This window comes from Dromaius novaehollandiae, chromosome 24, assembly GCF_036370855.1.
Source record: "Dromaius novaehollandiae isolate bDroNov1 chromosome 24, bDroNov1.hap1, whole genome shotgun sequence".
In the NCBI taxonomy this organism is placed as follows: domain Eukaryota; kingdom Metazoa; phylum Chordata; class Aves; order Casuariiformes; family Dromaiidae; genus Dromaius; species Dromaius novaehollandiae.
Genome location: NC_088121.1, coordinates 5,576,556 through 5,594,389, shown reverse-complemented (window position 1 = coordinate 5,594,389; position 17,834 = coordinate 5,576,556). Strand labels below are relative to the sequence as shown.

Below are 17,834 nucleotides of genomic sequence, written 5' to 3'. Positions count from 1 at the left end.
CACTTCTGTATCACCAGCAAGGCAAAGCAGTCAGACTATCAAGGCCAGAAGCCTCCTGTAAAACGTAGAGGAGCAGTTCCATGTGCATCAACATTAGTCAGCAATAGCAGGAAGACCAGAGATGCTGGCCAGCATGAGAGGGTTGGGTTTCAAGAAAACCCTGATACAAGCAGGACTTGTGATTTTTAACGCTACTCAGAGAAGGGAGCAGGTCTGCCTGCTACATGCCAGTGCCTGCGCACAGGCAATAGCAGGGGAAGCAGCGAGCCACTGATTCATTAGGACTTGCTAATCTGTGATATCATTTGTTGATTCCACCAGGTCCAGTCCTCATCTCATGACTTCCTCCGTCGTCACCATGGCACTGTACATAAACACTGCAGACTCCCAGCCCCAAACAGGTCATTTATTTCAAATATTCCGTGCAGCTGGAACACAAGCCTGTTTGGGTGTCTGGAGCTGAGCATGAACTAATTTCTCAGTCTCCTGCACCCGCCCCACCTTGTGGGCCCTCCCCAGGCCCAGCCTGCTGCTCTCCCAGCACCCCCGCGCCAGCTGTACTCCCCGCTCAGAGACAACCTTTCTCTGAAAGTTAAGGGGAAGCTAGGTCTGCCCACATACGGGCAGGAAAAAAAAGTTTCTCTACCTGCAGCAAAATGAAACACCGCTGACGGTTAAACATGCTGGCTGTTCAGCTTAGCATTCACAAACAGCTGTCCTCAAAAATTTGAAAATCCTTGCCATGATCAGAGATAAAGGCAAGAAGCCACTTAAAAAAAATCCCCAAGCCACCCCGCACACACAACTCTCCTCACGCAGCAGATGGGCAGCTTATAAGCATACTTCTGAGCTTGAGTTGAGTCTCACATTTTGTAGTGTTTGAACTGACAAAATGATTTGCTTTTCACACCCAAGTTGGGAGCTGCAGGGAAGGCAGAAAAGCAAGCATGGAAGGGAGGAGGAATTGGAGCCTTTGCCGTAATTGGAGAGTACAAACCCATCTCACCTTCAGTCAGTCTGGAGAGGCTTAACCTACCCGCTGCTACAATTTGATAGCATCTCTGTACCGCACAGGTTGGAGGTGGAAGAGACAGAAGGCACCATCAGCAAGCACAAAACAATTTGTACTCTGCAGCCAATATCATCCATAGCTCCCAATAGCCCAAGGATGAATCCTCTTGTGCAAAATAGATCTCAAACTGTGTTTACTGGCCTGTGCTATGCAACAGGTTCAACTAGATAATCAGGGCCCTGACCACAGCTTAAAAATGTCTTAGCAAACCAGAATCTATTTCAAGAAACAGGAGTATTGCATAGTAATGAGGTGGCTGTAAGCCAAGTTTAAGTAGGAAAGCCAAGGCTGCCATGTCATCCAGGTTTCTTTCAACTATGGCTGCAGCAGCCATTTCCAGCCCCAGTGGCAGATATGCAAGATTTCAGGTTCCCACACCCCACCACTTGTAGTGATAGCTGCTGCTCACCCTCCTCCTGTGTACAGCTCTTAAAGACCAGCTTTGAATTGTTATGCTCTTAAGTGAAGACAAGGCCAACTGCCTTTGCTTGTTTGGGATGGGTTCTCTGGAGTAAGCCTAGCATAGAGGTAGTAAGGAGGTCTGATCATGTCATGCATATAAAAACCAGCACCAAGTAATATTTAATAAAGTTTATTAGGTTAATGAATATTATCTACAGTCATAAAATAGAAAGTGAGAATTTAAAACTGTACAAAGCAACACAGTAGGGAAGTGAGAGGAGAGGGAGACAAGAGAGCGCAAAGAGCATTAGAAGTGGGAAGAACACAGATGCTTCCCTGGAGTTAACGGAAGACACTGGTTCAAGTTGAAGGCAACCAAGTAGGGCTCCATACACACTGAATTTTCTTGTGCAACTTGTGTCCCACCCTGTAACAGGAACTACTACAAACCCCTATGTTAAAAAAAATTATACAAGATTAAAAAAAGGGGCACATCACACCCCACCCAGTCTTGGCACCAATTCTGTGCTTTAAAAAATATACTATGCAAGTAGTTTATTTTTAAAAAAGGTACCCTACAGCAGCTGTTTAAAACATGGTTCTTATACATACATCACAAATATAATATATATTAACATTTTCAACAACTAAACTCATTTGTACCTACACAGAACTGAAGGAATAACTCAAGAGCAAAAAAAAAAAAAAAAAAAACCACCCACACAAACATTTTTCAAGACAAAGAAATGTGCAAAATAACCCCAGAAAGGCATTGTAGTAGCCTGTGGAGACATCAAGAGAGAGCTCTGATCCTCTCTTTACTGGGCTACTGAGGCAAGAATCTTTATTTGGGATGTGCTGATTTTGCCTGAATTGCTTGTCCTGTTGTTTATTGCAGTTCCTCCTCCCAGCTCTGGAGGGGGTCCCTTTCTTCTCCCTGTGCCTGAAGGTCACCCCGCAGGGCTCTGCCAAAGCCTCACAACCTACAGTATTCTGCAGCAATCACCAGCTTCTAGATTTCCAGTCTGCTGATGGCAATTCTGCAGTCACACTGTTAACCTCCCTGTCTGGGAGATCTTCCCACCCCCAAGCAAGGAACAGGGAGAACTATTCCTGCTGCATAGCTAAGAGGAGATTAGGCTGATGGTCTATGACAGGACAAAGCCTGGCTAGGAGGACTTTAAGCAGCTTATTGAAGAGAATACCCCGGCAGAGACAGAGGAACACTTCAGTATGTGTTTCTAAAGCCCTGACAAGGACAGGCTATACAGAAAGCAGACTTAAGAAAGCAGGGCCTATAGCTGTGCGACAAGCCCCAGAGCTCAACCACCCTGGCTTATATTGCAGGACAAGTTTGTCCTTTCCCTGTCTCCACACTGGCAAGGAACCCCCTGATTCCAGACTAAAACCTGCAGTTTTAGGTCAGCAGAAAGCAGGCAGGTGAAGACACGGGAGGCCTGCTCTGAGTCACACCCACTAAGACAAGGCAGGACAAACAGCAGGAGAACTGGGAAAGTGACAGCAGCAGAAACAAGAAAGCAAGATCCACTGTCTATTAAATAACCTCAGAACACAGTGAGAAGTCCTAGCAGAGACAGACAGACATCAGCTACATAACCACCTTCTCCACGTTAAGTGTCCTGGTGGAAGGGTCCTTGGTTTTGGTGTTTCAGGTTTTTGTTGGTTTTGGTTTTTTTGGTTTTAACATCCCACTGATAATTCCTCTTGGTATTTCAGACTCTTCCCAACTCTGCTGGCCACCCTGTGCCTTTCCATTCTCAGCACCGGCTCTGAAGACAGACCCCCACTCCTCCTGCCTTCCCTTCCCCTAAGCTATGTTCTGCCCTGTGGCTGGCGCAGAGGAATAATTCACTCGTAGGCTCTACAACCCATAGGATCCAGTATAGCCTTTATCTGGAGAAGCAGGGAAGCACAGAGCTTCTGTGAAGGTTCCTTTTGTAAGTGTGCTGGAGAAGCAACTTCCAAAGAACAAGATGCTCATTTTAGTTGCGAAACAAGGATTATTTGAGAATTCGCTTTAGCACTGAGAGGGGTACTTCGGCCAAGGAGTTCCAACAGTAGCGGTGGCATGAGGGTGGCAAACCCGTTGCCCAGTGGGTCAGCTCCAGATTGTTTGCCTTGGTTCCAGCTCTGTCCTTGAACATGAAGGTCATTGGTAGAGCAGATAACTCTTGAGGGAAGCTGGCAGTGGCAATGTAGGGATCTCATTCAGTCTTTCCTTGCCCAGCGCAAGCCTCACAGCTCGCCGACACAAGTCCATCAGAGGCAGTGGTTCAGCTGGAAGAAAGACATCCAAAACATTAGCATCCCGACCCATGAGCTACACATTCACTTTGCTAGCTCTAAAAATCCCCAGAAAAACATGGGCAAGAGAAGTGACTGCTGGGCCTGTTCATAAGACCCAAGCCCTCAATCAGCACTCAATCAGCAACATTAGCATGTCAAATACGCAGGCCAAGGATGACTTTCTGTAGAAGGTATTTAGAGCCACACATGGGTGAAGGAAAGAGTATTAGAATCACTTAAGGAAGTTACCTCTCTGCAATACCATTCGAGTCTGAGTACATACATTTAGTTTGTGCCTCTCCTGGCAGTATCCAAACACCTTTGTAAGAGGTTCACCCAAAATAAAAGACTACAGCACAGTTTGATAACACCATATGATATAGGTACAGAGAAAGGACCATGATTTGTGTTTCTTCTCTAATACTGTAACAGCTGTCAGCCCCTTCATTCCTACTACATGATCCCCATGAGACAACTAAAGCCATCTGTTAAGCTTCGTGTCACTACACTTGAACGTAGTGTGACAGCTTCCAGAGGATTCCCCTCTGGATCATACACACCTAGGAAAAATACAAGCTTTGGGCTACCATTTCTGCATCTGTACTTTAAACACTAAACAAGATAATACTAATTTTTCAAGCATGACATATCGAGCCCTTTGATGCTGAAGAGTCATTCACGACATAAAGGGGACTCTGAGGTCAAAGCTAGAGTGGACACAGAGCTGTACGGAAGGAAGATGAGTTATTTTCTTGCAGCTTCTGTTACTGAGTCTGCCCAAGCTCACCTACACACAGTGCACTGCTCAAGGCTGAAGGGTCCCGCTCACCCAAGACCCAGCTAAAACAAAGACATCCTGAATTAAGGAAATCACTGGACAATCTTCTAATAGCCTGAGTGCTCAGCATGCACCATTATAAAAAGTTTCCTTTAGAGACATCTCAGGCCAGAGACACCTAAAACACACCCACAGGAATGGAAAAGCTTGGCTGGGAAGCTGCAGTTTTCAGGAACTCTGACAGATGCCAACTGCTCTAACTTCCACTACTCCAAGCCAAATTAATTTACTTCATACAGCTGTTTTAAACAGCTGAGAGTGAAAGCTTAATTCTCCTGGACACGATCATGTTACTGCATTTCTTACCCGTATTCATTCCATCAGTAAGATGGATAAAAATCCCTTCCTTCCAGGTTCATATATTACAATTAGTACTGAAAAGCTCAGACAGAAGCGTTGTCAGTAGCCTCTGATCAGGCCACGTCCCAATTCTACTTTGGAAAATAAAAATATTCGGATTGCTCCATGTAGAGAAAATTTCCAGTGAGAAGCAGAGAGCTAGTTTTTATTCTGTTTTTGGCAAAAAGTTTGCGAGAAGGAGAGTCTGCTAACTGCAGAGGGACTTGGTAGCGAAGTCAGGAATCACACTCTTGAATTGGTCTGTCTCCCCCTCAAGTTTGCAGCCAAAGAGCTGAACTAATGCCCTGTTTCCCCCCTCCCATTATGGACTGCAAACTTAGCTGCTGCAGAGGAAGCTGCAGGACAGTGTTTTTTCTAGCAGTTCTCCCAGTGCTTCAAGCATTAATTATTCAAGGTGTTACACCTCTATGCACGCCCCTTCAGCAGTGATAGCTGGGTGGACATCAATCAGCAAACAGATCCATCAGAGCAGTGTTGTCACATCCCCAGCCCCATCAGTCACATCTGCTCTGTGTCATAAGTGACAACAGCCTCACAGCTGCTCAGTACCTTCATGCAGAACATAGCTGCATCCAGCCCAACGCACTGCAGGTCCTGCCTGCTAACGAGCTGCTCCAAGATCTGCACTGCCTCTTCTGCAGGGACGGGTCTCTGTACAGCAGCGCTGCACGTCTCGGCTCTGGCTGCAGTACTGCCAGAGGAACCGATTATTGGCAGCACTCCTTTGGGACTTTCCAGTGTAGCTTATTTTCAAACTGCTGGGGCACAAATGCTAAACTAGTCTGTCCCATCTCCTGCTGCTCCACGTAGAGATTGTTTGGACACAGACACTGTCCTGAAGTACGCAGTGCTTGTCTACCCAGCACCCAGGACAAGGGGCCCTGACCTTCAAGGCCTATAGGCATTAGCATAACAAACACATTCCAGTTTAATGGCCTTAAAAACAGAAAGGATCTTCTTCCCAAAGAGATTAAGAAGAACTTTATCCCCATCTAGTCTGCCCTGATAACCCAGTCTGACAAAAGATAGACCAAGAAAGCAAGCATGCATGTGTCTGACCTGCTTTCATTCACCAGCACTACAATCACTGGACACAGTGCTGCTATTGAATGCTCAGAAGTGGTTAGAGCCAGACACCTTCTTTCTATCTGTGCCAAAATAGCATCCTGTCATTCCTGGCCTCATGCCCATGATTCGCTCCTATGCTGAGAGCACATTACAACCAAGTCCAATACAGGAGGTGGCTGTTTCCTTGCTAAGTGCAGTTCTGTGCCGACAACTCCACAGACTTGCTGGCTCTGAGGGGAGCTGCAGATTTTGGCTTTGACCCTTGTAAAGCCTGGTTACTGCAGCTCCTGCCATTCCTTAAGCCATTGTGTGGCAGAAAGAGCTGGGCTCCTTCCTGCTGGTGTGAGAGGATGTTTTGCCAAGGACTCTCAATTCAAGATTGCTATTCTCCAGGGTTGTTCTGCCATTCCTGCTCTGAGCTCATCTGCTGAAAGCTGATGGGAACAGGGCTGGCTGCAGGAAAAAAAAGAGAATAAAGTAAGTTGTGGGAGGCAGACACCTATGCTGAGCACTAAGAGATGGTGTCTCAACTTAATATCCACTTAACTGCTTAACATCCACTGTAGACACTGGAAAGACCTTTCCACCTAATTACTCCAGTCCTGCAAACAAAGTAGTAGCAAAAAAATCAGCTGAACAATATACCTACTTGAGGGACAGTACCAAACTCAAATTCCTCCAGAGCTAAATCTTCCTTGGAAGAGATCAGTTACGTTGTGGCTTGTGATAGAAACAGCAGTCTTGATAGAGCATCTCAGCAGATAAACATAAGGACTTAAATCAGTTGCTTCATATAGAATTTACAGCCATTAGATAGATACTCCATGGCAGAATAAACTGAATATCCGAGACTTCTGTCCCATCACCCTGGTTTTTAAACCAGTTTCGAGACTCAAAAGCTGAAGAGCCAAGAAACTCAGTATTTTCAAAGAAAAACAGCAGAATAGTTCATATATTATGCCTCATGTCTGACAAGCCAAACCGCAGAAGACTAAACTGTGTAGACTTCCACTTGGATCCAGCTTGGTCCAAGCTTCACCAATGCCCTGGGAATACCCTGTTGCATGGAAACGTTTACTCTTACTTCAACAAAACCAAACAGGACTTATCTAACTTAAAGTAACTTCCTCCTGACGTATCATCAGAAGAGTATGCCTGTAACCCCCAGTTAAAGAGAACTAGGAGTTTAACAAAAGGTGTTTAACCAGCATGAAATGCCATCTGGTTCTTTTCCTTTGGTCTGTGGATTTAGCTCTTTACCCCGTTGCAAGGCTTTTCAGGTTATTCTATGAGAGTTCTTGAAAAGAAAGTTTGTCACAGCTGAATTTTGGTGCCTAGTGTCAGCTTTGTTGTACCCCACATCACCAGTGCCAGGAGTTGGCCACTGCTGGCCCAGCATTAGAATAAACACATTCTGCTCACAAATAAAGGACTCCAGTATGCTGCAGCCTTTGGGCAGACACTGCTCTGGAATGCAGGGGAAATACACTGCCCTTTTCATATCAACCTTGCCAAATTTATTTCAGTAACATAAATCCAGATTTTAATCCACTTCCTTCACCTCTTCTCCACCCCACCCATATGACTGAGTCAGTCTGGCCCAATGGGAACCTCTGACTATAAGAGATAACAGACTTCTCCGCACATTTGGAAAGCCAAACCTATTACTAAGCTTAGCTAGGAATTGACATCCCTCTTAGAGGACTTGGCACAAACTGTGCTGGCTACAATATTCAGCCCCGCACTAGAAGTCAGCACTTCCTGCCCTGAAAGAAGCAAGAGAGCGAGCTGCTTTCTTGAATGATGGGACATTCCCATTTGGTCGGAGGGACAGATCTCCCCATTCCTGCCTGCAGGGGATTTTGGAAGCTCTTTCATTACGCATCTAAGGAAGGGGACTGTGCTTCAGAGACTGCTCCCTGCAGAGAGGCACCAAGATTACACTGCAAACAATGCGACTGTCGAGAGGATATCCCTGCTGAGAATTCAGTAGCAATACAGAAACAAAAGCTTCTCAGCTCTGCAGACAGATAGCCAGCAAACAGCCAGGAACACCCTCCCCGTCATACCATCTTCCCATGCCCTGCCTGCTCCCTGCAGTGCCATGGTGATAGCACACGTGTTCCCAGCCAGACAGGCTCCTTTCGAATGGGCCTTTAAGGATTCAGAGATGTAGCCAGCCACCACAGGGCTGACATGAAGCCCTTACCCTCTAAAAGCCTTCCCCGAGGGCTGTGGCAAGCCTGCACATAAGCAGCCAACAGATCTGTGCTGTTCAAAAAAATACAAGGAGTTATACTCACGGTCAAGTCCATTCAAGTAGCGCATCCGTATTTCACAGTGTCCCCACACTGCGCTTACCACTGGATATAGCTTTTTCCCTTTGAGTCCCCGAAACGCAACACCCATGTATTGCCCATCTACAATGAAGCTCAGCGTCCCATCGTCCATGTCCAGAACGACCAGGAAGGAGTCCGGCACGATGAAAGTCTCATCTGGTTCTAGGAAGGCAGGGTAGGTTTTACTTGGCTGGTTCTTCCCATCGTGGTACAGTCGGTTGCGCCCAAGGTCCCACCCCCAAGATTCATGGTTATTTCCTACAAGCGTGGTGTAACCTACAGAATGCAGAGGGGCATCTGCCGTTGCCACCCCCACCACAGCATGTGTGCCTCGCTGCCGCATCGCCCACGTGATCTGCCACACGTGCAGTCCTCGTGTGTATCCCACTTTGCCTCTGATCGCGTCTGTGCTCTGAGCCACCGGATGCCGGTGAAATATGAGTTTGTCATCCTCTTTCACGAATACGTTCAGCGAGCGATCGTCATTGTTCCATGAATGCAACAGCTGGACTTCATACGATACTGGAGGCATGTCCAGCAGCAAGTCCAAACGTGTGGGTTTGCTGTAGTCGAGTCCCTGGAGCTCCTGTTTCAGTGGCCTGTATACAGGGTCCCTCATATCCACAGTCTTTATCCCACCTGTGACCTTCTGACCCATTGCGTGTTCCGATTTTGCCTATTTATAGGCTCCCCAGGCAAGCGCATCAATTTACCCTGCTGTTCCCGCTGTCATTCAGCCCTGCGGAAAAGGTTGCTAGGAGACCTTGTCAAGATGTGCACTGGTCAGTATTGCCTAAGGGATGGAAAGAAAAACAAGAGGAGAGAGTTAAACATTAGCACGTACTGCCTTGTAAGCAACATTTACACAACACTTACTGTTTTGCCTGCCAACTCACCCCTCCTGTCCATGAGGGAGGAAGGGTAATGCATAACATCTATGCAGTACACCCTGCACAGCAGAGATAGCGCTATACTATCTAAACCACCGTCTATTTAATTCATATGCTACATCTCGGATGTCCCCTTCGGAAAGGCACTTGAATTTCTGCTCCTTTGCTTAAGGACAGTGTGGACTCAGAGCCAACAGAACTCGTCTTCCCTTTGCAGTGAACGCACCGCTCCTCATTACTGCACCATTAAGCCTTAGGAGAGCACACCTTTAAAGTCAGGCTGCCTCCAGCTGCCCTTGGTTTCACATCATGGTCACCTATGTGTTGTCCAGGCCGGAAGAAACCATTGCCTTAAGTTTTCCACACAGAAGACTTGGAGCCTGATACACAGTAATGCTAGAGACATTCCTCGTGATGGTCTTCAGTAGGTGGGAAGACTGAAAACAATGTCTTTTATAAATATAATTTTGCCTGGTTTCCCAGCTCTAGTTCATACCCACAAGGCCAGGCTGAGCAAGACATCCCAGTGAAGCCCCCAGCCGCCTGCTGATGTGCACTGTTCCAGCTCCTTCCACCCACCTTGGAGTCCCTTTCCAGTTGGATAGACCAAAGCCATCTCTACAGCTACCCATAAAGGAGTCAAAACACACAAGGTACTTAATACTCGAAGAAAAAGTCCCAAACAACTTCAGTCAATTTTCTTCTGCTGTAGAGATGTTGGAACTAGCCTTTTGAAGGATGCAATGCAGTTGTAAGAGCAGCTTTCCCTATGGGGGGAAAGCAGGCTTCATTTCGGAAGGGATGCATTTGTGTTCCAGCCCAAGAGGACCACGAGCTGGCAACTAGAACAGGCACTATAAAAGCCTGGTACCGGTGTTTTTCCAGGGGCCAAAACAGCTTATTCATGCAACAGCAACACACCAGTTCACCATCTGGTGTTCTTCTAGCTGGTACTCCAGCAAGTGCTTCCTTTGCAGCGCTCCCAGATCTCTCATACAGAAACTAGATGAAGACGACCAAATTCCAGCCTTCCTTTTTTGGCTGACGGTTGCAAATGAGAACCTCTAGAATGCAAGCATCCCCTAGAGTAAACGTTACATATTGCAAATACACATGCAGAGGGATTGCCTGGTGTTGTCATCCTTCCATAAGTAGTTTTTTCTTCCCTCAACACTTAAGCAGCTCAAAAAAATAAAAAGCATTCAGAACAATCACCCAATAGCAGTGATCAAACAACACAGGAGTCAGGAAAGAAAAGGAAAATTTCTCCATCTGGAGAGTTACAAACCTTCCATGGATCAGGCAGCAAAGCAGCCAGCAGTCACTGGTATAGGTCTGAGGAAATAATTCCCTTCAACCCCACTCCAGCTTTGCAAAGCGCCTCAGAGACCTGACTGTGCAAGTCCAAAGCAGCAGACAAAAATCCACCGTGCCCAGTCTTAAGGGACCTTCACTGCAGCAGCCCTCAGCCGTGCTGGTCCCACTATTCACTGGTTGAGAGAGCAGTTAAAAAGCCTCCTGTACGGCTCGTCTCAAGTGAGCAGCATCAGTTGGGGCAGCTCCTCTTCTCCAAGAGAGGAAAAAAATCCCAGCTTAAGATGCAGAGCTGAGGGGGAGGAGCAAGATTCTTCTCACAGTTTAGCAGTTTTCCTTCCAAATCTCAGAGAAATCTAAAAAAGTTTAAGCCAGTTTGCCTAGAGAGACTGGCTCACTCTGCGTACCTTTCCCCCCAGGACAGCATCCACCCAAACAGCTCTGCTCTCACTCGGCAACACAAACAACCCTCTGTATGACAGCCGCCAAACTGGGGGCAGCTATTAGGAGAATTAAAAGTGGGAGGGGAGGAACTAGCTTTCTAAGAAAAAAAGTGTTATTTTAACATTTCCTGGAGTGAGGCAATCACTCAGGGCTCCTGCCAGCTACAGTCACAACACTTACTCACAACCAGGACCTCATCTGGCATGGAAAATAGAGCATGAATCAGATCTGGTTTAAAAATAAGGTTACCGGACATAAGCAGCAAAGCTTCAGCTAGAAGGTGACAGGGAAAGATCGTGTATGTTCTGGGTTAGGGATCAACTCACCAGCTTCCCTGCAGCTTTTGATTAGTAGTCCAGGGGACACTGTTGAAACAGTGAGCTCAAATCAGGTAGTTCTTAAAGAACCTCTACAAAACTACTTTCTTCCTTTCCTTCCCTGCTTTTTTTCATCCAGTGTAGGGAGGAAAATCCGAGGGTCTTTAAAAGGCACATCACTAAGCAGCAATATAGCTATTTCAAATAGCAGCAGGATAGCTATTCAGTGACCTCAGATGCATGGCACTGAGGGACAGAAAGTGGTTCATTAAGCGACCCCCACTTAGATCAGGTCCAATCACATTAGCAGTTGATAAGCTGGAACAACAGGGAAACCCTGTAGGACCCTCCAATAAGGACCATCCACAACATCAAAACAAGTCCTGAATAATGCAAGCCAGGCAGCCAACAGCTGAGAATGAGCAAGTAATTGCAAAACAAATTAAGAGTGACAGCACAGTCACCAGATGCCAGCACCTCTTTAAGACATCCTTATTCACCCCCTAGGGTTGTTCTTTCCAGTTCACCCAGAGGTGATACTAATACTTCTTTTAACTTCTAAGCATGAAAATTTCAGGGGTCTGTTTTGCCTTCCCACACCAGAACTTGACACGAAGGGAGAACATCACCCCCCACAACATAGATGTGCGTTATTTAGCTGTTCTGCCCCACAGCTCAGAGGGCAGACAGCACCTAGCACAGGTGCTTGGGCCAAGCATTTCCATGACACACAGGCACTCCCAGCCACTAAGGACAGTCTCCCTTGCCCTCTGTGAGGCTAAGGAACAGCAGCATCTCAAACCAAAGGGACCAAAAAAAGCAAGCTGACACTGACACGAACTGAGCTGCTGGTGTACAAGTTCACTACACCGTCGCGGTTGTCTCCTACAGTCATTATCACAACATAGCAACAAGTCCTACAAAGCCATCTGGGAAGCTGCTTGATCACCTTTTTCAGCTCAGCACATAGCTGCATGCAGCTATTCAAGGGTTTGACAGCAGCTCCTCTCAATCCTCCCTACCGCCTCACTTTTAAGTCTTTGTGCTTGTGTGCTCAAGTGCTCAGTTTTGACACCTTAAGGCTGACACCAACTTGGTTTCAGTGCAAGTCATCTGCTCAGGCTGGGAGAAAGACCATCAGGCTACTGAGATCGGAAGATCTGAATCATACGTCCTTCTGCAGAGAGCACCGGATGAGCGGCCTGGCATTCCCAAGGCCTGTGGCACACGGACAGAGGCTGTCAACAAGGCACAGGCTGCAGCGCATTTGGAAGTCTACAGGCCAGTTCAGCTGTTGGAACATCGATTAGGATAAAGGAACAAAACATTGGCAGAAAGAGGAGAGGCAGAGATTTCCTGAGAGCAGTACAGTACATGTGAGAACACTGCATAGGAAGCAATAACCAAAACAAAGCAGGCTGCCAGACTGCAGGAGTATTGGTGCAGATTGTTTTGAAGCACAGAATGCTTGAGAGAAGAGTGCAGCTCTGTACTCTAGTTAGAAAAAATCATGCCCTGTTCATTATGACTTTTTGCCTCCTGTCAACATAAGCTTCATCATATTTCTCAAGGCTGCTGCACCAAAGAATCAACACGGCAAAGACAAGAGGCGCTTCCAGAGCACGTTTGGCAGGGTGCTGTCTCTCTGCCTCCTCCGAAAAGGAAGCAACCTTTCCTGAAGACAAGGATTATTCATCACATGCCTCAATTACGACTCTTTCCCCAGGCAGACTATTAACTCTAGATGAAGTGTTACAGTCAGGATAGAGAAGTGAGAGAGGGGGAAGGCAAAAAGAATGGAACAAAGGAGTTGATTAGACGGAGAGGAGGTCAGGTACTGAGCACTGTACACCAAGACTGAAGGGCAGCTTAGCTCCTTATTAGGGCAAGGCAGCAATTCCTGCTCAGAGCGGGCTCCAGTGATCCTGGCACTAGCCTGGTCCAGAACTGCAGAGCAGCACCTTGCCCTGCAGTCTGGAGGCACAGTTAATGCCCCTGTACTTTTAAAGGAAAAGCTTCTTCAGGCACAAGACTATACAGGTGCTTTCCCTCAGCAAGGCAGATAGAGAGAGGCTTAGCTCCAAAGTTAATGGACTAATGCTCTGGGCAGCTTGATATGAGATGCAGACAGCCATAAAAAGAAATATGCTAGGGAATCAGCTACTCAAAGCCTTTGAATGGTTAGCTGTTTAAGTACATATGCAAGCACTGAAAGTACTTTTTATCTATCGCATCGACGGTTCAGGTTTGCTGGAATTCTGCTCTGCTTTATAAACATAACCCCATCTCCATTATGCTGTTTTGTTCCCACGCTATTTGCAGTTTTATTGTTAACCTTCCAGACTTAAAAGCTTTGGAACAAAATTAGGATAGTCTGTCTCAGAGCAAAATGCTTACTGCTTTTTCAGGGAGAATTAGATTCCCCCCTTCAGAGCAAACAGGCAGTTTGCCATGCTAGAAAGACACGCCAGGTTTCAAAACAACTGCTTGCTAGAAATAGATCAAGGCAGGAGATAACAAAGACATTTCAATGGAAGGTGTCAAAGTCCCTGCTGCCGAACAGGGAGAACACAGCTTTTACGAGGCTTCGCAAGGAAAGGAACGTACACGGAAGTCAGAGCGGAGCTGAGGTGTACAACCCTTCTTCCATTTAGGCATTAACACGAACCAGGCAAGCTGTTTAAGTGCCTACCACAGACCTCCTGGAACTGAAGTAGTTCATCCTGATTTACTTCCTCCGGTTCTTGTCCCACATTTTCCAAAGGCTGGTTGCTTTTCCCCTCTCCAATCTACAATTCCTCCTCTCACTCCACTCTGGACCTACAGTCCTCTCCCTAAGAGCTTGAGTAGTTTTAGTAGTGTCGAAGTGCTGGGTGCAAGAGAGCAGAGCCATACTGAGTGCCCAGGGCCACCTGTACCCCTTTGGCAGGCTGGGACTGCTGGAACAACCCAGAACCCAGCTAGGCTGATGCCATGTAGGGGAGTCTGAGCTATCCACACCAGAGTATTTTGTGTCTTGATATGAATCAAAAATAGCTAGAACTTGATTTCATTTATTTCCCTAGCGTCCTCTAAAACCTGGGGGGAACACCTTGCACAACGCTTGTGAACATCAGTCTAAACGATGCACCTTAGAGAATCCTCACAGCTAGATTCAGAGAAAGTCATCCACATCCGGAACAAGGCTGCTTTTTTGCTCCAAGCCTGTTTACCTCATTCCCATACGCACCAGCATTCAAACCCATTCAGCTCATCTGAACACACACACTAGAAATGCAATCCAAACTATCAGTACAGTGAACTTAAGCCAGAGAATACTCACCCGAGGTGCCCTCCTTGTTCTGTCTGAAGCCAAAAGGCTGTTCCCATGTCAGCCTTATCACGCTGCGGGAGGTTACTTCAGGTAGCTACGTCTCAAAGTGACACAGGAATTTTAAAAGGCTGCTCTGTAGATTTTCAGCTCCATTTGGGAGCTACTTCCACAGAAACAGCAGTCCTTAAAGTCCCAGTCCAACATCTCCCCACAAGGCAAAGTCCTGGCACTAGCTGTTCGGAGAGACTTGGTGTCTCTGCTGGTGCCGTTAACCCTGACACCCCCCCCCCCCACCCCCCAACAAAATCCTGTGCTGCCAAAGTGCTGCCAAGGGCTCAGTTTAGACTGGATGGTGCAAAGCCTCAAAACCCATAGAGCAGCATGTGGAGTTCTAGGAACAGCTTCTCCAAAGCAAGCGGAAGTAAGAAGGTTTTCACAGGAAAATGCCTGCAGTTGTTCAAGCACCTGTGAGGCACTCACTCAGCCACTGAAAACATCTCTTTTCATGAGGTGAGGTATGGCAAGCCATTCTTCAGTTGCAAACTGCCGGAAGGAAAGAGCAGAAGCACTTCTGGGCAGTTATGAAGAGTTTTGATAACTGCAGTTCAGAAAACCCCACATCTTCTCACAGGTCTTTCCATTGCACTGCAGCTCAACGCCTACAGGACACCTGTCCGGAACATCAGTACATGAAGGTCCTAAAATTCCTTGATTCCCGATTCAATTTTACTTTAAGTCTATTTGTTCTAGTAAGTTTACTCTGGCTCCTTTTCTTCCCACAATAGTTATACAGAATACTTCTATAGCGAAGAGGCCGGACCTTTAAAGCACCTACCAAACTCTGGGTGCTCTAGAGACAATGAATCAGAGCCCTACCCTGAAGATTTCCAGCTTAGAAAATACCTCATGAGAAGGAGAGAAAACAATGTTCTGCACATGGTCATCTACTTGCTTCCTGCTTTGGAAAGCTGAACTACAGGATACCAAGCTCCTGTAGAGGAGGCTGAAAGAAACCCTGCAGATTTGCCCAGGTTTCCACCCAGCATTCTTTTAGTAGAAAACCATTAAGTAAACTCTGCCTATTTTCTTGGGCTACACATTCATCACATAAGCCAATAGACAAAGAAGCTCAACTGATGGGAGCTGCATTATTGCTAACTTGCTGACTAGCCTGCTGGCAGCAGCTCACCTTTCCATCCCCTCACAAGATTTTTTACATGCTGGTTGTGCACGAACTCCCCACAAAGACCTTTCGCACAGAACTATCCCCCCTTCTTTAACAGGGGACCAGAAGTTACTTAAACATCAAAGCTTTTCTTGGTGGTATAGATAAGATCCCTTGACCGTATGCCCCCAAAAGCCAGCCCCAGATGTTTTCCTTAGCATTGATTATTAATATTTTTAATGACCACGATGATTCTTGATGCATCACCTCATTTGTACTGTGCACTTCTGCCTACTGCACAAGCTGATCACAGGAAATCTAGGACACCTCAACCAGCCCTGACGCAACCACTCCACTGGCATTCAGGCTTCAAGACCCTTCTCCCCCACAACTGACGATTTAGCAAAACCTTGGGGAAAAAAGTAAAGCTCACCTATGCAACTGAAGCAGTCTTCCAGTGCTGTGTTAGCAGAGACTACTGAGCAGCTACAAACCAGGTGACAGGAACAACCGAACTGACAACATGGTTAGAGGTGGTTTCGGAGTGTTGCAATTTTGCTTAGATCAGGGCTGGGCTGGCAGCCCTCATTGCACAGCACTGTGTTTCGCAGCACTGACAGCCTCTTACTATCTTGCTCTTTGCAGCAAGAGAAGGTTGCCATGGGGCAACTTCCCCTGCCCCACCTACCCGAGAGCTGCAGCAGTTTGGTTCGGCAGATTTAGCTGTTGGCAGCAGGGCTGCACGGCCTTTGCAGAAAGCGAAACTGCAGTCACTGAGATCACGAGGGGGGTAGGGCAACAAAGAAGAATTAAGAAAGATGGCACGTGTCCCAGCAAGCACATCAAAAAGGAAAATCCTCCACCAGAATAAGAGGCCACTGAAATAACTGTGTTCAACATACGCCTGGGATGGGGAAAAAATGAGACCCTTAATATTCAGCAGAGCTTGTCTTAACTAGACTACAAAGCTAACAAGCCACCACGCATAGCCAACAAGCCTCATTCATCTGCTGAGCTGCAGGTTCCCTGCCTTGGGCACCAAGAGCTCTGCTCTCCTCTACGTTAGGGAGCTAGCATAGGAACGCCCACCCCGAGACGTACCAGGGGAGACGCCTGTCCAAGGGAGCCAAGAGCATGTCATTGTACAGCACTGCTAGGACTTGTCTGTACCAACACAGCAATCCAGTGTTCCCCTCCTTGGGAGGATTCAGACAGTTTTTGCAGAAAATTTTATTATTATTATTATTATTAAATGTTGCAAGGCAGCACGAGGACAGTGTGTACTCTTACGCTCTACAGAGTGGCTGGTTCTCCAGTGGAGCACTGAAATTATCTGGGGCAGCACATCTAAATAAGCTAACCCCTGGAACTGCAAGAACCACCTGTTATCCTCTGCTAAGCAGCCACCCACAAGCAACCAACTTCAGCAAGTTTCCACTGTCCACCTACCTAGGCAGTTCCTGGTAACTGCAGTGCCGTGTAACCTAGCAGAAGAGGCTACGGACGAGAGGTTTACTTTGCAAAGCGTTTGTACCAAGGGAAGGAAGTCAGACAGGAGTTCCCCAGTTCCTGCCAAATATGTTCTCTGCTGTTAAAGGCTAGTTACAAATGGCAATTCAGGTCACAGAGAAGCTTAAGATATTTCTTTAAACAAAAAGTGAACTCAAGCTGTTCTTTCTCACAGAGGAAGTTTAGTGGATGTTTCAGAAAGGTCATTAGACCCTTCACAGCTCTGTTTAAGGCAGCTCCTAGATTCCACATAAGTGCCAGGTGCAAGTTAAGGACCATGCACAGGCAGTGTTTCATCAAGGCTCTTTAAAAGAGCTTCCTGGGGCAGATTCCAGCCAATTGCCTGCTCTGGCAATGCCATCTTTGTGCGCATCAAGTCTTAACAACTCTAAGTCTTGTCCATTTAAGTTCTCCTTTCCACTCGAACCCTGTACTTAAAGCTACAGACTCTTGCCTAATATGCCTTCAGAACCACAACAGAGCATGTAGTCTTCCA

The 17,834-nt window shown here is 46.8% G+C and overlaps 1 protein-coding gene across 11 annotated transcripts in view; it reads right to left on the bottom strand.

Annotated features, from left to right (window-relative positions):
- Positions 1-1,648: 1,648 nt before the first annotated feature.
- Positions 1,649-17,834, bottom strand: part of SPSB1 (splA/ryanodine receptor domain and SOCS box containing 1) — a 43,000-nt gene continuing 26,814 nt past the window's right edge. For 7 of the 11 annotated variants that reach the window (XM_064525553.1, XM_064525546.1, XM_064525549.1 and 4 more), the window contains 2 exons: positions 8,351-9,179; positions 1,649-3,772 (listed from right to left, as the gene is read on the bottom strand). In XM_064525553.1, coding sequence (XP_064381623.1) covers positions 3,645-3,772; positions 8,351-9,044 — 822 coding nt within the window. In that variant the 5' untranslated portion in view covers positions 9,045-9,179 and the 3' untranslated portion in view covers positions 1,649-3,644. Of the gene's footprint in view, positions 3,773-8,350; positions 9,180-10,564; positions 11,098-11,360; positions 11,604-14,673; positions 14,890-16,262; positions 16,382-17,834 lie in introns of those variants that run through there. The other 4 variants (XM_064525556.1, XM_064525552.1, XM_064525557.1 and 1 more) reach the window with 4 other exon arrangements.